At 47.2% G+C, this 24147-nt stretch overlaps 2 protein-coding genes across 5 annotated transcripts in view; one reads left to right on the forward strand and one right to left on the reverse strand.

Annotated features, from left to right (window-relative positions):
- Nucleotides 1–1751: 1751 nt before the first annotated feature.
- CRNKL1 (crooked neck pre-mRNA splicing factor 1) lies at nt 1752–11013 on the reverse strand. Its single transcript, XM_027704158.1, has 14 exons — nt 10886–11013; nt 10521–10673; nt 9842–9933; nt 9574–9732; nt 9050–9216; nt 8416–8594; nt 7948–8118; nt 7121–7312; nt 6328–6387; nt 5150–5230; nt 3375–3614; nt 2937–3038; nt 2170–2418; nt 1752–2012 (listed from the first exon to the last, which is right to left on the reverse strand). The coding sequence occupies exons 1-14, from the start codon at nt 10931–10933 to the stop codon at nt 1845–1847; spliced, it is 2061 nt and encodes a 686-aa protein (XP_027559959.1). The 5' UTR covers nt 10934–11013; the 3' UTR covers nt 1752–1844.
- CFAP61 (cilia and flagella associated protein 61) overlaps nt 11005–24147 on the forward strand; it is a 93430-nt gene continuing 80287 nt past the window's right edge. For 2 of the 4 annotated variants that reach the window (XM_027704154.1, XM_027704153.1), the window contains exons 1-7: nt 11702–11776; nt 13140–13290; nt 14356–14506; nt 16564–16640; nt 17503–17570; nt 18584–18710; nt 23780–23912. In XM_027704154.1, coding sequence (XP_027559955.1) covers nt 11713–11776; nt 13140–13290; nt 14356–14506; nt 16564–16640; nt 17503–17570; nt 18584–18710; nt 23780–23912 — 771 coding nt within the window. In that variant the 5' untranslated portion in view covers nt 11702–11712. Of the gene's footprint in view, nt 11091–11124; nt 11194–11536; nt 11593–11701; nt 11777–13139; nt 13291–14355; nt 14507–16563; nt 16641–17502; nt 17571–18583; nt 18711–23779; nt 23913–24147 lie in introns of those variants that run through there. The other 2 variants (XM_027704156.1, XM_027704157.1) reach the window with 2 other exon arrangements.

Consider the following 24147-nt stretch of genomic DNA (forward strand, 5'->3'; position numbering starts at 1 on the left):
AAGAGGGATGTTTTTGTAAAAGCAGGTAAAAGCAACTTCACAAAAGACAGTGTGCAGAACTCAGAGTCAAGAAATAAGAAGAAATGCTCCCTAAAAACCGAAGAGCAGCCTGTGAACTCAATAATTTCCAGACCCCAACACAGCAGCAACTGTTGCTCAGTTGTTGGGAGACAGGGACAGACAGTTTCACAGTGCCACACAACAAGCTCCAGACTGCAAAACCCATTTACTCCTGACTGCATGATGGAGTCAGCCCTCTTTTAAACAAGCAATTCCACGAGCAAGACTGGTTTTAAATAGCTGTCCAATAGAACAAATACATCCTAAATCCCAGCATCTTTCCATCGCCCTCCCCGTGGATCCTCCTCTGCCAGGTACCAGCTGAGCTGATCACCTTCCCATGGCATGAACCCACTGCTCAGTGTTCCCTCTTCCACCTGGAAATCTGAATTTTGCAAGATTTAAAGGCATTCCATACCCCTAAAGCCCCCAACACATCAGGTTACCCCGGGGGTTTAACCTGGGCATGGCAGGGGGCTATTTCTCTCCTCCCCACTGCCAGAAGCCTTTCCAGCAGGAATGTTTCTCTTCCACCCAGCCTGGTGATAAATCCAGGCAGGCCAGGAGGGCACTGGGGCTTCGTAACTTAACCATGAGAACCTGCAGCTCTGCAGGAGCAAGGCAAAAAAAAAAAATCCAAACTCTGTGCTCAGAAACAACAACCCCACAATAATCAATCTGGCTTGAAAATCCAAGTGTTTGGGTTTTTAACTCGGAACAACAATGGTTCTTGCCCTGTGAGGCACTGCCCTGTGCACCTGCTGCTTTCTGGAGAGCTGCTAAAGCTCCATGTACAAACACAGGCAAGGTGCTCACCTGAACCCCTGCTGACAATCTCACCACTGGTCTCATTAAGAGAGATGATATCAGCAACTGACAGAGCATACAGCAAAGCTGGCATAAAAAGGCAACCTTCCATCTTCAACAAAGTAAGGAATTCTTGGGAAAATGCAATGCTCCTAGAATAAAAACAAAACCAAAAAACCCACCAAAAAAACTCCCATCAAAATATACACAAGAAAACCACCTTACCAGCCCTGAAAACTCCATAAAAAATTCAATTAAATGAAACAAAAAAGCGAAGACAGGGAATTGGGTAGAGGGAAATGTCGAAAGCAAATGTGGAAAGCAATGGGACCCAGAGCAGAGGGAGGGATTGGAGAAAGAGGGAAAATAGAAACGAGATTTGCAACGTAATGGGCTACGTGAGGCACAGAAACACTCAGAGATGAGAGGCACACGTTATTCCAGAGGCTCACGTGGGGCGAGTGGAGGGGGGACAGAGGAGGGGGAGTGAGAGCCACGTGCCCACAGTGAACAGACTGAGGTGTGAGGACACCGACAGCCCCAGCTGCCCCCACCAGCAGTGCAGTTCTTAGTGGCCAGCCCAGTTCTCAGGATGAATAAACCTGGGACAGAGCCAGGCAGGGAGGACTCACCGGCTGGAGCAGAGCCTTGCACAGACGTGGCTGGTCCTGGCACCCCAGACAGGCACCTGCTCCCACAGACTGAGGACAGGGGACCTTCTGCTAGAAGTGAGAACTGCCACCCAGTTCTGAGGTCACTAGTGAGGGCTGCAGACCCCTGCACTGGTCCCAGGACCTCTCCTTTGACTACTGGAAACCAACAAGGGTATTAAAGGGAATCGACTTCAATACAGTGCTTGTTTTCCACACAAACCCCATCTCAAGTCAGTAATAGTAAAACTCTCTAAATACATTTATTTATCACCAATGAAAATAACTGTACAATGCCCCGGGAAAGGGGTGGGGACAGGCAAGGTGTTAAGTCTGGCTTTCATCAATGTCCTTGTCAGGATCCACGGCTGCAGCTTCGCTCTCCTGCTGCTGCTTCTTCCAGAGCTTTGCCATAGCCAAGAGCTTGAGGTTAGGCTGATTGGCAGTATCTTCTGGGAAAATATAGTCATAGTATTCCTCCCAGCCAGCATCAGACTAGGGAAAAAAACACCACAAAGCAAGTTTAATTTGCATGTTAACGTTGGCTATTAGGAGAAAGAGAACTAAGAGAAAATTAAAGCCCATGTTTGTTAGCCCATCCCCAGGGCACAAAGGCACCCAGGACCCACAGCTGGCATCGCTTCTCCCTTACCCCATCCTCGGCCTGCAGCTTTCTCCTCTTCTTTATTTTCTCGGGCATGAGTTTATCTATCCTCTCCTTGGTGCCATCGGAGCCGAACTCCTCCTCGAAGCTCCTCCAGGACTCCAGCAGCATGACCCTCTCCTCCTTCTCCTCGCAGCTGCGCATGGCCTTGTTGGCCTCCTCGTAGACCTGCCGGCAGCGCTGCAGCCGCTCCTCCCTGCCCGCCGACAGCTCGAACTGCGCGAAGCTGATCCACACCTGCGGGCACAGCAAGGCAACCCCGCCTGAAACACCCCTGAAAAACCCCAAAGCAGCCCAAAAAACCCCAGCCCAACACCCAAAGCAAGTCTGAAAATCCCTGTTTTGTTTCACGCGTGCGAGATTTGCCTCGTTTCAGCAAGGCAGAACGCTCATGTGAGCCACGTGGATACATTTCTTGTGGCTGTTTCAGGTCACGAGAAATCTGTGTGAATTTAGTCAGTGACAGCACTGAGCGACTATTTTTTCCTTCGCAAAGGAATCACAACTATTTTTTCCTTCCAAAGATTTTGGAACTAAAATCCCGAGGTGGTTCAGCAGGAAGAGGGCCACTTCGAAAAGCTGCTTTCACCTGAGATACACCTGTTGCCATACGGAATTTAGAAGCTTCATTCCCCCCTTCCCAGCACAGGCACGGGACTGAACTTGGGTTGATTTGAACCCAGGCAGCCGAGGCTTCCTCTGCCCCGTGGGCCACGTTCAGGACCAGCTCTGTGCCCTGGGTGCCCAACACACACCTTGACGTGCTGTGTCCGCTGAAGCAACCGGCGGTAGAGGTTCCTGGTCTTCTCATACTCCTCTTGCTCAATCTCAAAGTCAATGTAGGATTTCCAAAGAACCTGCAACAGAGAAGTCTTTCAGCACCATTCAGAGCACACTGAGACAATGGGGGGAAGAGCATGGATAAAGGTGAAATTTCCCTGAGAAAAGTCTGAGATCAGAGCATTAACTGAGAGCACAGGCTGGGATTATGGTTGAGCAGCACCAAACCCTGTGCACACAACCCATTCAGCTCTGCCCCTCACGCTGTGCCAGGGGGTTCATGGCCCTGCCAACAAACAGATGCTGAATTAAGGAGCGCCGGGCCGTGTTTGTGTCTGAGCTGGTGGGTCATTTACACGTTCATCAGCCACACCCTGTAACAAACACTTCAGGTGCTGAGCCCTCCCCCTCACCTCGGGCATGTCCAGCCGGGGCTGCCCGATGGCCAGCTCATAGATGGCCCGGGCCCGGTCGATGTCCCCCAGGATGGTCTCCAGCTCAGCAAACTTAATCCACGAGGTGCAGTTCTCCGGGGCGAACTCCAGGAATTTCTCATACAGCTTCCGGCAGCGGTCGAACTCCCGCAGCTGCAGCTCCAGCTCGATGTAACCTTTGAACAGTTTGTTTTTTGGGCATTTACCTATGGACATCCCCTGTTAAGGAAAAAGACCCTTAATGATATTGCAGGCAAGTAAAACCCGCTGTATTTTCTAAATGTTTCTTTACTCTCCAGTATTAGAGCTACAACTCGTTTTTTGCACAGCCTGTTTCTTCAGACTCTGCTCAGGGCCAGTGGGAAACCCAACCAGCGTTTGCAGAATGAATGTGCATCCACAAACACCAAGAACTCAGGAAGCAGATAATGTCCTCGCTTGTTACACTTTTACAGAACATGGATCCCCCATGGAGTGTGAGCTGGAACTTACCCTGGCTCAGCCGAGCACTTCATCCTGCACCAGCAGCTGAAGGAAGCACAGTACCAGTCTGTACCAGTCTGTCAGCTAAACAGTTCCCAAGCATCTTACAAAACAAATGGTATCAAACCAAACTGTCTCCTGGCCCCACACTGCACCCCCTCATGCAGAGAATGGTTCCCCCTCCAATGGACAGGTAGAGAATAACGTCCTTAAAAAGTTCAAAAGTTTTCCTTCTGATATGCCTCAGACTCTGGAGAAAACTGTCTGCCCTAAAGGCAAGCTGTGAGAAAGCAGTTTCTGGTTCTTAGCTTGAGAACCTTTTAAAACAAGAGTTAAGAACAGGCACACCTGAGACAAGCTGTAGCAAACCACCTCGGAGCCACTTGCAGGGACAAGGATTATTTATTAGGCAGCACAGCCTCTGTTCCCTCAGGCCAACGTGAGTGAAGTAACTGGAGATCAAACTCCCCCACTACAGCTCTCCTGCACAATGTTCCTACACATTTATTATCTTGGAACTTATTAAAAACAGAGGGATCCACCACTTGGGAGTATTACTTTGGTCACTGTTACAGCCCTCCAGCTCTGCAAATGCTGCTGCTGCTTCAAAATATGCCCAGTCCTTCTCCATGTACCCTCCATCACTGTTTTGGTTGAAGCCCCTTTTAGTTTGCTCTTTAAAGTCAAACCACCTCAGCTGTTACCAATGCTGGCTTTCTCCCAAAATCCCTGAGTATAGGAATATCTGAGCTGAGAGGAAAGGAAGTTTATTTCAAAAGGTCTTGGTGCCAAAACACACCCCGCAGTCCCCTGACTTGCTGACATTCACACAGTGAACCTGCTCAGCAGCTCCTCAGCCTGCCCTAAATCCCTGGGATTGCTTCTCTCAGCAGTCTGAGACTCACACACTCTGTTCGACAGGTTTTAATTTCTAAGAGTCAAACCTCCCCTTTATCTAAAAAGCTTTTTAGAATGTATCACTGTAACGAATCGGCAGCAGTTAGCAACTTGTAATGGCACTAAGCTGACGGGGGGTGCTCTGCATTCAGAGGAGTGCTTTGTCATTTCTGCCCGCGGCTAATTCATCATAGCGAGCTGCCCTTCTTTTTAAATCGTACATGACAGTAAATGCTGGTCCCTGCAGACTCCTCGGATGCTTTATTTAAGTGGATTAAATCAGCAATTTATAAAGGACAATTTAAGATCTCCTAATGCTATTCCTGTGTTACTGTTAGTTGGCAAAGTCAATTAGGGCACTGACAAAAGCTCACCAAAGCCCTTCTGGCAAGGGGGAGGTTCTTCTGGCGTATTTCAAACTGTGCATACAGCAGCCACATCTTGGCAAATGTAAACTGGAAGAAAAAAAAGAATGTAATATTTAGGCTGGAAACTCAGTAAAATATATTGCACATATACCTTAAAAAACCACAAACACTCCATCTATTAAAAAAATGCTATTATTACTACATTTAGTCTCGTTTGAGCTCGGTGTTTTTCTGCTAAAATGTTGAGAGTCCATTACCCAAAACAACCTCGCTAGGACAGGGCAACATCCTCCATTCCTGCTGAAAGGGAAAATAGCGAGGAGGAAGTCTTTTTAAAGAGAGAAAGGAGTTCGTTAACCAATCATCAACCGGTAACACATCAGCAGTCAACGAATCACTTAACAGCTCTTAATTACAGATTAATCCTAATCTGCACACCTGACACTCAGATGAGGCGAATAATGACAAACTGGAAAAGAAAGAACACGAACTAAGATTTTCTGACGTTCCAAGGTAATGCAGATCAATAGTTGTACGGGTTTGGCCCCGTGGATGTTTCAGTTAAATCTCATTAGCAAAGAAAACCCCACAAATTCCCTCAAAAATCAGCTCTGAAGGCCAATTGTAACGGGGAGGACACACCTGAAAGATGTTTTACCAACTGCAGCTGCCTCGGGTGGGACCGTGCAGGCTGTTAGGTGCAGCTGCTATAAAAGGTGGTGACCCCAGCAAAGCAGAGCATCAAGTATACTGTGGAGACTACAAGTAATTCAGCCTGGAGCAACCTGAGGAGGAAGCTATGTAAGTAAAGACTAAGTGGTTTTCTCTATCTTTTGACTATGTGCAATTTTAGCTTCTTAAAGTCTATTTAATAACTTTAAAATAGTGCAGAAGCCCTTTTGTTTCATCTGTATGGGGGAATCTGACACCGTGCTTGTCCTGCTGTTTCCCACAGTGATGTAAGTTAGACCTTAGCTTGAAAAAAAACCCTATCCACTTTGGAAGATGGACATTTTGAGAAACTGAAAGGGGCACTTAAAGTTCTGAGTGATGCCTTCATGAATGTGTTAGCAGGTATTTGGAGCTGTTTATACACTTGAATCTGTGGAGGGGAAGAGAACTAAAGGATATTATCTGGGAAACTTTAACCCCAAACTGACCCCGAAGTGCTGGAGGAGCCATACCTTTTTATGGGGAAGGAGCTCGAGGCAAGCCTGGTACACCTGTCTGGTTCTCTCTGCATCCTGTAAGAACAGGCACCATTGAATACTTTGTATACTGTATTTTGAATCCTGCAATGACTGTAAAACTACAGAACTATTTTTTAAGTTAAACTGGTTAGAATTATGAATATTCAAGATATAAATATACTTATCTACTTGGTATGCACAATTTGAAGGTAAGAATCAGCAAGACTCACCTTCTGAAAGCAAGATTCACTGCTAAGAAGCAGACAATAAAACCAGGGGTGTCCCTATTCTAAGAGGGAAAACAACTAGTCTGTTTTCCTTTAACAGACCCCAAATAGTGCTCTCCACTTAGAGTAGCTCTAACACTGCACGATTGGTAACAGAAGAAATACTTGCACAGCCTCGAAGGCCCCTATAGCAGCAATGTGGGTGCTTCACAAACGTTTTGCTAAATATAGAACTATTTCACAAGTTCAGGTAGCAGTGCAGTTCAGATGGGGCTAGAAATACCCACTTCTGCATTTATTATCAGCATCTTCCTGGATGAACTGGGGTGAAACAAGTTTGGTGTTGTTTTTGTTTTTTGTATCCCCCACGCATAGGAGGGACAACTGAAAAGGGAAAAATCCCATATGCTTAAATGGTAAACCATGTAGCTTGTTGCAGAAAAGCAGTAAGACACAGCATGTGTAGTCCTCAGTTTTCCTGTTAAAATACCAGTAGCTGTTTAAATATGGAAAATACTTATGAAAGAAAGAAAAAAAACCCCTGAGTTCTTACTACTTGCCTTTGCCTCCAGCTCTTCGTACAGGGCGTAGTTGATCCAGAGGTAGATGTACCTCTTCCAGTGCCTCTTCTCCTGGATGGGGGGCACGTTGGCGATGGCTCTCTCGTACACCTCCCGCACGGTCTCGGCGTCCGCGTCGCTCTCCACCAGCCGCAGGTAGTCGAACCACGCGTCGTAATTGTGGGGGTTCGCCTGCCAGGGGCATGGAGGGGAGCAGGGAAACAGGGAAGAAGCTTCAGTCACTACAAATAACAGACACTGTTCCTCTGCTTAAGTTTTAGTCGGAATTTCTCCTTTAAAATAGGTCACATTAGAGCTTTTGGGTTAAAGTGAGTTTTGTTCTTATTGTGCCTACAAGTATTTTCTAAATGAAGTGTGAGAAGGGATGAGGGCATGGTGAAATGTGCAGTGTTCAGTGAACAGCAGACAGGAGTGGCACAGTCCTGTTTCCTCCCAAAAAGGTACTTGGGCACAGGTGAGGTGTCCTGGAATGGGTACCCCATAACTGGAGTAGTGTTATAAGCTAAACTGCATCATGCCCTAGGGTTACTTCAAAGGGTACCAAGCTCTGAGTTCAACCAGAAACTTTGCCTGCACAGTCTGGATTAGAAACCAGAAACACAAAAGCAGTGAGTGCAAAATATCATTCTCTTCTCCATGGATAGAATTCTGCCTACAAAATCAACACTGTCTTGGTATTCTCTTGGTGCTTTCTTTGACTATCAGGGATAATGTAAAACTCATCAGCCTTCACATCACAAGACACTGCTGTACCTGAAGCAGCAGCTGGATGCACAGTGAGCCTGGAGGGTACCTGTAACACATACCTTCACCTCCTCTTCATACTGGAATCTCCTCTTGCTGACAATGATGTCTTCAATTCCCCTCCTGTCTCCAAACTTCTTCTCAAAAATGGTGTAATTCTTGAAGAGATTCTGGGCGTCCTGCTTCGGAATTCTATCCAGGGCATACTTGTAGATCACCCTTACTCTTTCAAACTGATAACATTAAATATCACTGGAATAATATTTACAAGGCAGTTTCAGTCCTACCCTACAGTTCCTTAAAGAGCTTTTGGCAATATTTAATAGACTACAGAATCATGGAACATCTCTATGTAAGCGACTATTTTAGAACAGGACTAATGCAGATCTCCCTAAAGAGTAACCTTTGAGGGGGAGGGAAATCTGTAAATGTCAGCCCCCACCATCTCTTATTCATTTACAGGTTTAGAATATTTAAAGCATATTTAAGGGGTGTGGGTTTGGGTTCACAGAACCTTTTCAATTCCTTACTTCTTTCTGGTTCTCCTCGAACTTGGCGAAGGCCACGTACAGGTGCTCGTCCATGTGCTCCTCCCCAAAGAACTCCACGGCCCTCTCGTAGACCTTCCTGGCGTGGGCGAAGTAGCTGTGCTTCTCCTCGAAGCGCGCGTACTTGATCCAGTTCTTCACGTCGGGGTGCACGATCACGAGTGCGGCTCGGTTAAAGAAACGCTGCTGGCTGAGCAGGACCCCCCCAGCTGTGTTCCCCCCCGGAGACTGCGGGCTCAAGGGCTGCATCAAACCACTCCCAGGGTGGGTTCGTGCAAGGAAATGCCTTACTGAGAACTTGAAAAGGGATAAAAACCGGATAAAGGGCAGGGAGAAGTCTGAGGAGAAATCTGAAACAAGTGACTATGAAAAAGCTGGGTGCATGAGTGAAATTAAACATAGATGTTGTGGCAGGACCTACAGCCACAAATTCACTGAATTTGATGGCTTTCCCTAAACACTTAATACCTACTGCTGGCTCTTGGTGTGGTGGCTTATTCTCAGCCCCCCCACAGTGAAGAGGAGCACAGGGATATTGCCAGAGACGGAATAATTAAGGAAAGGAAGAATGCAGGCCTGAACTTAGGCAGGTGTTCCAAGGCACAGAAAAGGATATATCTCTCATAAATGCTTCGTGCCCTGTCCACCTCCTTGTATCTCAGCTCGAAGTTGATGTAGGAATGCCAGGCTTGCTCCTCTGGCTGCCACTCCATCCAACGTTCGAACACTTGACGTGACCCAGCAACGTTGCCCAGCATCTCCTCCATGTAAGTGTACTTGTACCTTGGGAAAGAAGACTGAGTTTCTACAACTGCATAGTGAACACAGCAACTCAAGGATTTTTGGAGTGCTTTGCAAGAGCATCCCTGAGGTTTGTTCATCTATCCCCCTCCACCCCAGAAATGCCTGCGGACACAGTTGTGACTGGCAGCACGCGAGCACACGAGCATCCTTCTCTCCCAGTGCTCTTGCCACTTAAAAAATACAAAACCACTCCAAAACTTCAGCCTTCCTCTGTTTTCAGACTAGCCTGAAGACTTGAAGAAACAGGAGACAAGGCACTCTGGCACGATCCCAGAGCAGACAAATGACGTGCAGTCTCCGGAGGCAGCAGAGCTGCTCTGGGCTCTGCCAACGTACCAGAACTGGTTGACCCTGGGCAGGGTGGTGATGGCCCGGTCCCAGATGTTGCGGGCGTGGTTCACCTGGCGGTTCTTCATCTCCATCTCGGCGTACTTGAGCCATAGCGTGACGTTCCTGTAGTCCACGTCCAGGGCGCGCTCGTAGATGGACCGGGCTCTGCAAAACACAGGTAAGCTGCAGGTGTAATGTGCCTCCAGGACCTCGTGTTGGGCAACGTGTGCCTAAAAAGGTTTATAGGAGCTGCCCGCAGCTGCACCCTGGTTACCTCTGGATCTCCTTCAGGCTCTCCTCCCATTGCGCGTACTTGATCCAGTTACTGATGACAGTCCTGTTCTTTCTTATGTTGTCTTCAAAAGTCTGGGGAGGGAATTATACCTGTGAGTAAGAAACCCTTCTGCAGACCAGTGTTATAAACGCCTTATGGGGTATTATTATTACAGGAATGAATGTCTTACACCTATGCAGAAGTGGTAACGAATCATTCTTAAAAAAGCACTGTAAAAACTGCTGGGCAAAGAAGCTGGAAATGTAGAATAGTCCTATAGGACTAAACTTGAGTTCCTGCAACCCGCTACCCGAAATATCTTACTCAAGCAACAAACTGAACCGTGATTAGCGTAGAAAGCTTGGTCCTGTCTCGTGCTGCCTGGCCAGATGCTGGTGGTAATGCAGGAAGTGCCTGTAACCCATAGATGTAACAACCGTTTTAGTATTCCAAACATGGGCACAGGGGAGATATCTGCTACCGAATTCCATGTTAAACAACACGGGTTTAGCTTACAGGTTTTGCACAGAAGCAGCACGAAGCAGTTATGGTTTCTAAAGAATGGGTACTTGCCTGGAAAGCCCACAAGGGATACAAACTACATCTTGTCTAAGCTAAAAACAGCAGAGTTTTAGTGCTTTACCTAAGGGTCGAGATTGGGTTTGTTATTTTACTGTACCTTTCTTTTCCGGAGTTTATAGTCATTTAGCTCTTCAACATCTGTGATCTTCTGCTGTGGAGGCGGCGGGAGAAGCTCGAGTTCCCTCTCCTTGGCCTCTCTCAGAAGCTGCTCCGCTGTGATCTGAACCTCGGCGGGTGCTTTATTTTTCACCTGAAAGGTAAGCGGAAGGGGCGCTCGGTTCACATTTCCCTACGCGAACCCGTCAAGTTCCCCGTTGCCGGTTTCCTCCGGCGCCTCGCCAGGCGCGGTGTTCGCCGAGGGCGGCGCCGGGGGCCCCGCGACCCGCACGGCCCGGTCCCGGGCGGCTCCGTGCCGGGGTCCGCGGGCCCCGGGGAGCTGCGGGGGTGCCGCCGCCCACCCACCTTCGCCACTTTGGGGATGCGCTGCTTCCCGGCCGCCGTAGACGCCATCTTGCCGCCGCGCCGCGCGCCGGCCCCGCCCCGCCACCCCTGACCTCACGCAGCACCGCCCCCAGCGTCGTTGCCGCGGCAACCGGCGGCGCGTCCCGGGGCGGCGGCGGTGGGCGGTCCCCGGGGCCGTCCGTGGGTCCGTCCGTTTGCCGGGCTCCGTCCGTCTGTTTCCCGGGCTCGGTCCGTCCGTGGGTCGGTCCGTGCCTCGCGCCAGTCCGTGTGTCCGCGCCCGTGGCCGCTCCGCTCCGGGCGCGGGGCAGGTGGGTGCGGGGGGGGGGGGGGGGGTGTCGCGCGTGGTGTCCGTGCCCCGCGAGGCGCCCCCTGGCGGCTCGGCGGGCGCTGGGGGAAGCACGTGCCCGGGGATGGGAGCGCTCGCGCCTGAGGGGTCCGGCGCCTGAGGGGAGTCCCGGGTGCCTCCCGCCCGGGTCCCTCCCGCCCGGATCCCCGGAACGGCACCGTGCCGGTGTCCGTCCAGCGCCCGCGGTACAACTCTGGTACTCGCCCGGCCCGCCGCTGGGCGTGTGCCGGGGGCGGGACCGCTCCGCCCCGGAGGCGGGGCCGGGCGGCCCCATCCCCGCCCTAATGACGCCGGGTGTCCCGCAGGAGCCGCTGCCGGAGGTCCCGTGTCCCGCAGGAGCGTCCCTGCTCGCCCAGCCCAGGTACGTGCGCGTTCCGTGCGTTTTGAGCCAGAAAGAGCAGAGACGGGGCGCAGGGGTGTCTGAGGGGGACGGGCTGAGCCGCTCCGGGCGGGCGGTTCTTCACCGCCGGGTCTCTCTGAGATGCTGCTCCGGGGAGGGCAATGCGGGACCTGTTGTAGGAACAGCGCGTTTCCTCGTGAAAATGGTACTTTTTTTACTGTGTGAGTGCTGCTTTCTGTCATTCAGGGCTTGGTGCGTGTTCGGGGGAGCTCGTGTTGAAGGGGGTGGTGTTTTTTTCAATGCATTGAGTTGAGCGACTTAATCTGTGAACGCAGCAAAGTGTTTTCCTGAGTTGAGATGATCTTAGTGCTATATTTCAATTCATTAATGACAGTTAAAAAAACCCCTCCTGTACGTTTTTATATATGGAACTGGCACCGTATCTGCAGAGGATGTCTTGCTTCAGGTTGGTCCCAGGACCTCTTTGCAAACGTATATTGGTGTGGCTGAGACCTGTGCTGGCACCAAAGTGTCTTGTTTGTCTGTGGAAGATGTAGCAGTGCATGTGACTTTCTCTGTACTTAAAAAGTATGAAATTGGGGGTTTCTTTTGTTGTTCTGTTCCCATTCAGGCTGGGATCTGTGGTGCCTAAAAATTGGGCACCATGCCTGGGTTTGGAGCCACTGCTAGAAGTGGCTCTTGTGTTTGGCAGGCTGGTGAAAATGCTCTGCTGGTCTTGGTGCGTCGCTCATTTAACCTTTTTTTTGAGTTAGTGATGCTATGTTTTACGTGTATTTTTTAGAAATTGCGGAAAACTATTGTTTGGTCACTTTATTTCACATTCGTAATTGTTAATTGTATTGCAGTGGGCTGCAGTATTGAGCAGACACACAGCTGAAAGGTGTTAGAACTGAGGGGATGCCCGCAGGTGGTTTGAGTATCTGCTGCCCGCCCACAGGTGGTTTGAGTATCTGCTGCCCAATTACAAGTTGCTTGAGTATCTGCTGCCCCTGTGTGTTCTGAAGTTGCTGGGCGGATCAATAAATCTCTTCTACCTGGCACCTGTGAACGTGGAACCACAAACAAACAGTTTTCTTCTGGGCAGGAAGGCCATAGAACTTTCAATTCCTTTTGAAATTTAAGCGCTGGTGTTGATTTAAAAGAAACTTGAGGCACACTTTTGGAGAATTAAGTCACCTGAAGCTGCTGTTTAATTGTTACCCTGATTGTCCCCAGCTGAGCCTCCCAGCCTGCAGGCACTGTTCTGATGGCTACCATGCCAATGCCCATAAGTGAGTAAATGTAAAAGCAACTGTAACCTATTAAAGCCTGTGTAGGATCCAGGCAGTAGGGATGATTGCCTGCTGCATTTCCATATGTGCACTGCCTGCATGCTCTGTGTATGTGCAGGCAGTATATACCTGTGTGGTGTACAGGAACCAGGCACCTAAATCCATAGGAATTGCACCACTTAGGAGTTCTTAGAGGAATCCATCTGAAGTGACTCTGGTCAGTGGATTGCAGCGGGATCCCCAGAGCAGCAATGTTGGTGTTTGCTCTTGTTGCAGCCTCTAAGATGGACACAATAACTTCCTCAAGGAGAAACACAGGAGGGGTCAGTGTCCGAAGAACAGAATCACACGATGTTCTGGACATTATCAGCCTCTTCAGTGCTGGTACAGAAGCTGTCTTTGGAAGGGTTGATGTCATGTTCCTTCTGTAAGTAATGGTATTCTAGGACATTATCTTTCAGGCAATTAAGTCACATTTAAAATGGCAAGAAAACATTCTGAACCTGTGTTGGGTGGTATCGTGATTTTTTTTTTCTGCTATTCCTGAAAAGTGAAAGAAAATCTACTTCCTTCTGTCACACACATGACTGGGCAAACCTGGGTCACTGCTGTCGGTGTGGTGGACATGATTTATCTATAGTAGTCTCTTATAAAAATTCAGAGGAAATACTGTTGGCTAACTCCTGGTGCAACCCTCAGATTCCAGTGTCTGCTGCCTGCTCCATCTCCCAGAATGCTTTTGCCTGTTGGGGAGGAACAGAAGTGGAGGAGTTTTAATTGCTATGAGGCCATAACTCTTCTAATTTCTGTTCCTGTGTATGTCAATCACTTTTCCTTCTCTTCCATTTTCCCTTTAACCAAAGGAGTGGGTTATCTTTTGCCCCTCTGTGTTCTGCTGTGGGAGGCAGTGTCTGCCTGCTGTAAAATGTTTGTGTGCTGCCTCTTTTTGTGCCCCTGATACCCAGTGTTCTGTTGGGTTTGGTCTCTGTCTCCTGGCTGCTTGCACAGCAATGTCCTCAGAGGAGATGGGGATTGTAGTTGTATTCTCTTACCCCACCTCCCTCCCTGGAGCTCCTGATGAACCTTGTGTGCTTCCTCTTTCTGTGCAGGGATGAACAGCAGACAGTCTGTGGGAAATGCTTATGGGTCACTTCAGGGTTTTTCTACTTAATGGCAAAAATGGGTAACAGCTATTTGGGGAACAAGTCAATGTTTGAAAAAACGTACAGAGAAGAGGGAGCATTTAAATCTTGCTTCTCAAATTCATGATGATTGAGGATCTGAAAAATGATGTCAAGTGTTATGTTGGAACATTCTGTCTGGAAGTGAAGCAATAATGTCAAGTTAAGATGTGGGTGATGAGGTTTTGAGGCCAGATTCTGGGGACCCTTTTGAACTTGGCTAATTTTACTGTTCTAGCAGGCTGAATTCTGTCAGATGCTTTTCTATGTAGAGTTTCTTCAACTTCTGCAAAATTCAATTGTTTTCATAGAGAAAAATCAAATCTTGCTTTGACCCTCTGCAATGAGAAGAATGAGGTTATAGCCCATGCTGCCTTTCTGGACTATCCAAATTGGAATATCACTGATCAGGCTAGCTGGGAACCATTCCTGCATAAAAACTACACTAACCATAAGTGCACTGTAAGTAAATTGTGTGACTTATAGTTTTCATTTAAGGCTTAGGTATGAAAAATACACATGGGCATTTAAGATGTGTTTTTGGTAGACCTGAGGCCTTTAGGCTGGAAGAGGTGATGATCTGATTCCATATGAAACTCTTGTGCTGGTGTGGAGACTGCTGCTCTCTGCTCTGTGATGGCAGCTTCCACACAGGCTCCTCGGGCGAGTGGATGAATTTCTATTAAGACTTATGGGCTAGAATCAGGCCCTTAGAAGTTTAGGATTCAAATGCTGCCCATCATTCAGTATAGCTGGGAACTAGGTCCTGAGAAAATATGGAAAATGATAACCCCAAGCACTTAAAAGGTAGGCAGCACATGGCATAACAAGGTGTTGGCAGTACTGCAGTTATGTCTAGAACACTCATCAGTTCTCTGGTGTGTTGAGATGTTAAGCAATGGCTTGCAGGTGAAGTGACAGATACAGCAGTTATATTTGAAAATGCTGTGTGCTCTTAAAAGAAACAGTCATTGCAGCCCAGAGGAGTGTAGAAAAAAGATGTCAAATTTCCTTGTAATGGGCTTTGTTTGTCTCTGAGCAGCACTTTGTGCCCAGGCAAGGTGCAGGCACAGGCGCTTCACTGAGGTGCAGCTGCTGCAGGGGTTCTGTGCTGCCGGCTCTGCCTCAGGCAGCCTGTTCCACATGGGCTGAGGCACCAAAGCTGCAGCTGACTGCAACTGCAGGGGCAAACAGAGAGAAAAGACAGAAAAATTAATTGCTACTCCTAAGTAAAGAGGAGCGAAAGGTTCTTTGAAACACAGGGAGCAGGGATCTGACTTTGCTAGAATGGAGATTGTTTTCTAAAACAGGTACAGAAGATTCAGTCTGTTTTTTATGCTTCTGCCCTGGCAGAACAACTGAACCTTTTCTAGGGTATAACTTGGTGAGATTGTCGGTTTGACTGCAGGTTAAATCCTTGCAGGTGTGCTTTACAAAACTGAGATCATCTGAACATAAGATTTTGCAAAGTCTAGTTGGCAAGTCTTTTTCCTTGAGCACAGAAATAAGATAGATCGAAGGTCTAATCTGGGAACTGACTTGTGCAGAATTGGATTAGTGGAGATGCTTTACAGGACTGTCTGGTTACCAACGCTGTTCAGAAACAGTGACAGTCCAAGCCTGGCTTCCTGGGCCTCCTCTTGGACCTCAACAACAAAATATTTTTCTTTTGCTTTTGAGAAACACACAAAAAGCCGGATGTTTAGAAATGGCTTTAGGAGTTTGTTACAATAGCCTGTTGTCTTTGTGCTGGTCTGTGTACTGCAGCTTCTATTGATATCTTTCTTGCTCCGGAGTTGCTGAAGTTTATTGGTGACTCTAGCCATGACATTTTAGTTGAATAGTAAACTATTCAGAAGACCTCAGGTTTTCCCACTTAAAATATTCTTTGTAGAAATATTTTTTTCTACGGGTGGACCTTCACTGACCCAGCACACTAATATACAGGAGAACAGCTGAATTAATAGCCCTTGCCACTCCAGCACAGGGGTTTTCCAGGTTAATTGGAGGCATATAGGATAACAGTGTCTGTTAGTCTGCCCTGTTTCTGCCTGGGTATTTAAATGTGTCTAATGATATAGTCTTAAAATCTGTAAGTTTTCTTACTACCTTAAAAAATATTTTTAGAATTATGGGAAGTGAGCTTTGTGTTTGTTTTTTTTAAACCTAAAAAGAATGTCTTTATCAGCCAAATGTTAATGTTAAGATTTAGTTGCTAGTTATTGTGGTTAAATGTTTTTAGTCTATAATTAATACTGCTTATTATGAAATGTCCAGTGTATATTGCAGTCCAACAATAGTAAACTGAGTGTAAAGTAAAAATGTTGCAGAAGCACAAAATTATTAAAAGTACTTTCAATATCACATAAATTTATCCACACATGCTTTGAAGTTATTTCATGAAGCTGCTCATTTTGAGTGCAGATCATATACACTGGAAATAAAAATGTATATTAATGCTTGGGTTGATGTAATGAATATTAGCTGCATGGTGTAGACTTCAGTTCCTTGTCTTGTAGCCTCTGAACACACTGTTCATGCATCTCTTTGTGGCAAAGGAAGGACACGCAGCTGGCTGTTCCCGGGACACTGTGAGGTGAGTTCCCGTGGAACTGTGTGGTGAAGCAGGTGCACTCCTGCCATGGCTGGGACAGGCTGTGGGATTTACCAGTGCTGCATCTGAATGAAACCTCTCTGAAGGCTCAGGAGCTGTAACACATCACCTTGTATTGCTCGGAAACCAAGGTGTGGCAGTTCCAAGCACACTTCTCACGCCCTGGTCTGGTTTAGCTGTAGCTTTGCTGTCATTTCCCACACAAATAGAACTGCACTTGCAAGGCAGAGTGATTTTTCTTTTTCCTATGTTTCCACTTGTAAAAGCCAAAGCATGGGAGTGAGCAGGAAACTTAGAAAGCTGTAGATGTTCATGGGATACACCTGTTCCCAGGTAATTTATGGATAGTTTGTTAGCCACAGAGTATGTGGTAAGGCTGCAGATTACAGTACAGGCAGCACAAGGTGTTGCTGTGTTTGCTCAGGTTATTTGGTGTAGCCCAGAGTCTGCTGCATAAACAGGAAGCTGCACTTGGTGCTGCTGTTGAATTGACAGTTTGTCACATCAAGTCAGCTCATCCAGATGCCAGGTCAGATCTGCCAGCAGAGGTCTGGCATCTTTAATACTTCACCACTGGGGAACTGATATAAAAAGAAAGATATTTGAAATCTAAGGATTAGGGAATTAGAGAGAAATAAGGTAGGAAAAAACAGTAAAAAATGCCCAGATGAATTTTGTTTGATCTAATTTGTCAGAAATGTTTTAATTCTTGAGCCATGTGGACTCATGAAGGAAGATTAGAGACACTGGAGAGAAAAAAAGATGTATATTAAAAGACTAGCTGCTGTCTGTCATTGATAGGTGTAATGATGAAAGACTGAATAAATTTGTGTCATTTGTCCAGGAGAGCTTTCATCTTACTACCAGAACTGCAGTTTATACTTCTCTTCATACCAGCTGAGGAACATTTAGGTAGGAATTTAATACAATTTCAATCTCATTAATAGGCACTGTGAGTTTTATGGTGGGTTTTTTAATATTGAGAACATTTATCAGTTTCTAACCATGTGGAAAACACAATCTGAAAGTATCCTCCTGTGAGCATCCCTTGTGCAGGAGGTGTCTGTGGTTCTGTGCTCACTCCAGCAGCCATTCAGCAGTGTGTCCATTTCCTGCAGTCTTTAAATTTACCAGAAACAGGACATCAAACAGGATTAAGATCAATTCCTGCAAGTTTTGTGAAGATTTCTGGTTGAACAGAGCCAAGAGATTGAAATTGGGCACTTTGTCTTACCTAGCCAAGCAAGTAGAGATGGGGAGAGGACACTCTAGTGAGGCTCAGAGGGGCTGCTGGAGGCATGGAAGGAAACTCAGATTATTTCTTTTAAAACAGAGGTACAAAGATAAAAGCACATCTTAATCAAAGAACAGCACCTGGCTTGGAGTTTCAGTCCTGAACTCAGACGAATAAACCAAGCATGTACTTAATGATTTCTTGCTTGGAGTTCTCCAGAAGTGAGCTGGAACCTTTTCTGATATGCCAGTTTCTAGGCATATAGTTCCAAGTCACGCTAAAAGACTCTGCAGTGGTGCCTCAACTATGGAAAACAGGAGCTGAATGAAGGGCTTTGTCAAGCCCAGCCAGCAACAAATATCAGCTTCACTGCAGCATCACAAGTCCTGACAGATTCTCCAGTGGCATAGAGAATTGGCTGTAGTATTTTCATAGGGATTTAATTCTGCCAGTTTCTGATTGCTCTGAAGGTTATTCAGGTTTGGAATGCTGGGTTAATTAGATGACTCCATTGACAATTCTCATGTTTATAGTGCTATCATTTTATCTCCATTGCTTGACTTAAACCACAGATGGCAAAGTGCTCCAAATCTGAAGTTTGAAACTGTTTTCCTCAGACAGTTCTGCTGATCACTTTTAAAGCTTGCATAAAGAATTTTCTCTGCCTCTAACAGGTTTTTGTCATTCACAGAGCGAGGCATGAGGGGTGTGTTTGCAGTGATGCCTCCTGCTGTAGGATCAGCCATGGGTAAGAAGTTCACCCTGCTCGTGTGCCCCCGGCACCGGTGTCACCCACGGCTGCACGTGCGCCGGGCCAGGTAAGGCAGCTTCTGCTGCTGTGGGCATGTCCTGGGGGAGTGTGAGGAGTGTTCTCTTCTGCTTTGCACCATCCATAGCCTAGTTCAACTGCTATAACCTAAGTAGTTCTAGGATTATGCTGGTTTTGTTCTACTTCATGGCAAGATCAATTGTATTTCTTGTAAAACTAGTCTGCTGTGTAGAAAGAACACTTTTGTTGGTGATGTTTATTCTGTGATCTGCTGGAGATGCAGTGTGTGCAGTTTCCAGGTTTCTTGAAGCCTCTTCCAACCTAATTTTAATTTTCTCTTATGTCATATGCTGAGCAGTTGAGCAAAGCCTGATAGGAAGGCCTGTTATCTGAGAATCCCTAGTTCCAGTAGTCATTCAGACATGAAGAGTAATTCTCTTCCATGTTTTTTTCTGTGGAAGTGCTCCGTACCTTGGCTCTGGGTATGTTTCAGGGGAGCAGCCTCCTCAGCCTTGCTGAGGGGGCTTAAGAAAATCATGGGGTAACACTTTTCTCCCTCCATTGCATCATCTGTTTTGATGGCCACAGAGGGGAGCAGAGACTTGTTATGCCCATGCAGTGTGCCTTTAACAGAGCCTTGCTCCTGAGGTGGGATCCCACTCATAAATACCATTACAGCAGTGAGACTGGGTTACTTTCTCCCTTCCTCTCAGCCTGCAGCACACCAGGCAGACACGTGTTACCCGGCAGCCTTGCCTGTTATCTCTACCTGTGTATTGACTGTTGCCAGGCTTGGTTTTTCCTGCCATGTGAATCCTGCTGTCTGTGCTCTGCCTGTGCCAGCCTTGTGTCCAGGACAGGGGAAATGCTGGGATTCTGGCCCAGGGGCTTGGGGGTTCTCTGTGTGGTTACTGTGGTAATGCTTCCCTGTAGTGTGGTTGAAATAGAACCTGTATCTATCACATTGAGTCACTTGTTTTTCTCTTCACAGTGAGGAGAGTGCAGCTAGGGTAATGTATTATGGAGCAAGAATTTTATTTTATTTATTCTGGAGTTGCTTTTTCATTTTCTAAATGTAAGTGTTGCTTTGTGGCTGTATAGCAGAGTTGTGATTAAATTAGCATTTCTGGTGCCTGTAGTGGAAAATGAAGCTTAGGGACATGTGCATTCCTGGGGCACTATCACATGTGGATGGGGGTGCTCTGTACTGGTAATTCCACACTGGGCATAGCTCGTATCTCTGCCTGGTAAAGCCACACCTTTTTGTTTATGAGCTGGTTCATGCTGCCAGCTCAGGCTGGGTTCTGACAAATGTCTTATTGCACATATTTAACTCTACAAAATGGTTCTGAGGAAGCCTGCAGCTTGTGCTCCTCTAGTTTGTATATGCCATAGTTGTAGTCCATGCTCATGATATCCTGTTGCTTGACTTCTGAGCAGTTTAAGAAAAAAGCCCAAGGCCTGACCTTTGACACTTCACACCATCCTGCTGTAGCTCTGGACACTTCAGTTTTACAAAGCTTATTCATGCTATCTCAATGTACAGTTGTCAGGTTTTTGAATTGTCTAACACCTATCAGTGAGTGGACCTCAATACTCAGAAGGTATCAGTAGGTTAATTGATTCCTAGGTGTTTAAAATCTTTCTGTATGTCTTGATTCCAACTATATTTGTTTAAATTGTATTTTCTTTTGATGGCCATTGGATATTGTCAACGGAATGTGACTTTTATGTGACTGGAGCTGTTACTTAGGCTATACCAATATTCCTGACAAGAGAGACCATCTTTTCTGGGATTTCTGTAGTTTGTTACAAATACTGAACTACTTTAGTTCTTTTATTATTAGAAAACTATCTAGAAAACTGTTTTTCCTCTTAAATTACACAGGACCTGGTGATATTCATACTTCAGTGTTGTCCATCAGTAGATTCTGGGTCAGCTAATTTCTGTTTGCAGAATATGCTTTGCCTTTCCTTTCCCTCTGTGTTCACCTCTGTGCTTGGCTGGCATCCATAGTAACGGCCAGTGGAGCCCTTAGAGACTCATCTGTGAGAGTTGTCCCCAGCCACCTGCCTAGCAACATGTTCTGGGGGAGGGAGAGGAGATTAGGGTAATCTCTATTCCCTCTTCTCTTGCTTATAGAGGGGGGGGAAAGCAGCTGTAAACTGGTACTTTGCTTAACCATCAATTTTGGAGTTACTCTCTCCATCTGGCTTTTAGAATGTGAGATGTATGGGTTGTGTGCACCAGAACTCAGTGCACTAAGCTTTGATATTTAAGGTCCTTGCTGATAACTTATCTAGATCCTGTCACTCTTGGGTTTGTACCATGTGTGAGTCACAGCTCATTGCATGTGCTTGCAATAGGGGAGTTGTTCTGTATTTTATGTTGGTAAGCTACTGGTTTTCGGAGGGTTTCTTTAGCTTTTTTAAGACTATGGTACTGGTGAAAGATATTAAAAAATAAAAAAAACAAACAGTTGTGTTCCTACGGTTAATGTGCAGGGAGATGAGTGGGCTGATGTGGAGCCCCACTGACTGTCATGGGGTCAGTCTGTAGGAATTGCCATCTGCACCTTGGAGCGCAGCCTCGTGCTGTGTCCCCCATGGAGCAGAATGCCATGTGGGGACTTGGAGCACTCGGCACAGTGTTCCCTTTACAGGAGGTGTGTGTCTATTATCCACCCCACAAACAGAATACAGTTGCATTCTGTTACCCCTTCATTAGTTTAGTTTTTTTGAGGTTTGATAGCTCAGTAGCAGATTTGCTCTACTAGTTAATTGTGTTGCAGTAGTGAAGTTCTGATAATAGAAAACCCCACCAGAGCTTTTCCCTTGGGATACTGCTTGTGAAGGAAGAGGAAGATTGTGAATTACTGAAGTTTTTACAGGGTTTTATTGCTCTTGGAATTTCATGTTAGTTGCATGTTTTGAATTAATTCTATAGGTAGCTAATTGATGGTGTGCTATATTTTCTGTACTTGGGAGAGCCTTGGCTGGCCAGGTGCTTGTGGTGCTGCCCAGCCTGGGTTCTGCAGCAGTTCTGTCACTGTCCATCCCATCCCAGCCACCCCCAGACCTGCCTTGGGTGTCCCAGGCCTTGCCCAGCAGTGGGGACAACAAGAATTACAGGATTGTTTAGGCTGGAGCAGACTCTAAAGATCAAGTGTAACTGGAGTGAAAAGAGAGCCTTGACAGATAGCCTGAGGAGGAGAAGGGAGGAACAAGGTCAAAATCCAAGAGGTCCCTGGCCCCAGGTAGAAAGGTGATCTTATTCAGAGGTCACTTCCATTCTAGTGTGTAGGAGCAGCAAAACCGTCTGGAGACCACGTGGATTATCCTTGCATCCTCCACTGGAGTCAGGCAGTGCCTGGGAATTCAGACCATGCTTGATACAGTGAGAAACAGAATCTTTTTTGCCTATTTGTGTGAACTTTAAGGCTCCTCCCAAATCCATGAATGTATGAAGAGTGGCAGTGAGAATCTGTTTATTCTGTATTTCTGGATTCCTGCGTGGAACGATGATCTCCAAGTTACAGGTGTTTGGATACAGGCACTTCCTTACGTGGGCGCTGGGAGCCTGGCGCAAAGCACGAGTTCCCTGGTTCTCCCTGCAGAAGGAGGTTCGTGCTTCCCCCGCAGCCGAGGGAAGCGCCGGTGTCCGTTCCCGGCTGTCCGTGCAGGAGGTGTGCGCATCCCAGCCCTGTTCCCCAGTGCCCGGCCGGGACCGCGCGGGGGCGGCAGAGACCGCGCGGGGATGCGGAGCCGGGACGGGCTGTGCGGAGGGTTCGGCGGGAGCGCTCCCGGCTGCGCTCCCGGAACGTGTTTCCCCGGCGCCTGCGGCTCCGGCTGCTCCCGAGCGGGCCGGCAGCGGTGCTGTGTCTCTTCCAGTAAGCATAAATGTGTTCCCGGGCTTGAAGTGACTCTTCCTGATGCAATTCCTTTATCCCCGGGCCCGCCTGTCTCCCGCTGTGTTGGTGTCATAGCCGAGGTACCCTCCTGCTCCCTGCTCGGAGCTGGGATGGTTTCCCGGCAGTGCAATTTGTTCCTTCTGGCAGCCCACAACAGCCCTGCTTTCTCTCTGCTGCTTTTGGTGCAGAACTGTTGGTTTCACCACTTAATTCCAGCGTTTTTCTGAGAGTTAAATACAAGTGGCTTCATGTTATTGACAGCAGTTCTGTGTTGGAGCTGGTTTGCCATCAGCCTTAAAGCCATGGTCCCAGGGTGTGTGACGGATGAATTGTCACTGCTTTGGTAAAAGCAGTGGGACTTCTTCAGACTTATACTGGTCCCACCCAGGAAAAGCAGTTTAATGGGAAAGAGTCTCTGACTGCTTAACTAAAAATCCATGCAGTTTGGGGGTCTGTGTGAGGGCACCACCACACCTTGGAGCAGCCAGATGCTGTCAGGGAGAGCAGGCTGGAGCAGCAGAGCAGATAAAGCCTGGCTGGCAGGTGCCCACCTCTTTAGAGCCCTTCCTGAGGCAGAGGGATGTGGGAATGGCACTTGAGCCTTTCTGTCTCTTTTAGTGGTGGAGCTTTACCTTGACCTTACAAAAGCACAATGGCTCTGCGTGCTGGGTGACTTGGCACTGCTGTGGGTAATAAGTCACGAAGCCACTGCTCAGCACTGTGTTCCTGTACACCAAAGCACTGTTTTCTTCCTTGGTGTTTTTGAGAATTGATTTTCTAAATTGCACTGATGTAGCTTTTTGAGATTTCTGCCAACTCTAACCACCTGATGATTGGGCTCAGTGAATATAATTATTTTAAATGAGGCCTAAAGCCCTGGGCCACCTGGCCTGAGATGCCTTAGACAGGAGAACTTGGAACTGAGCTTTCCTTGTATTTTGTTAGGGAAAGAAAAGTATGTGCATTGGGCAATCCAAGTGTTAGTTGGGTTGTGCTGCCTCTTGGGAGTGGTTCTGTTTCTCCTCTGGTGCTGAAACTCCTACTTTAGTGTGCTTTGGGGATGTGTTCCAGGTGAAATTACTTGTGGGCACAGACTTTGGAACAGATATTTGTAATATTTCTCCATATGCTAATGGAGTAGAAGAGAAGCATCAGAACCTATTAATGGCAGAGCTGTAGGACATTACCTAATCTCTTTTTTTTGTAGGTTGGAAGATCATGATGATCTCATGCTAATCTGGACACCCCAAAGTAAGACTCTGAAAAAAACCTTTGGTGAATATCTCCTTGTTGATCTCATGGAACATCAAGATGAAGAAAATAAGGCAGTTGTTTGTGAGGTCAGTCTGCCACGAGCTCTGGTTTTCTCTGATGGTGGTGATGTCCTGAGTGGCAGCTCACTCTAGCTCAGGGAATGAGATCAGCAGCTCACCTGTGAAAGGTAGAGCTCATGATCTGCACCCAGTTGGTGCCCTTCACAGTGCAGGTTGTGTCTGTCTTTAGAAGTGATACCTCCAGTTCAGAAATGAAGTAGCAATTCCTTGTTCTTATGTGGATTCTTTTAAAGCAGTTGGG

This window comes from Neopelma chrysocephalum, unplaced genomic scaffold, assembly GCF_003984885.1.
Source record: "Neopelma chrysocephalum unplaced genomic scaffold, ASM398488v2 Primary Assembly neopelma1_257, whole genome shotgun sequence".
Classification (NCBI taxonomy): Eukaryota; Metazoa; Chordata; class Aves; order Passeriformes; family Pipridae; genus Neopelma; species Neopelma chrysocephalum.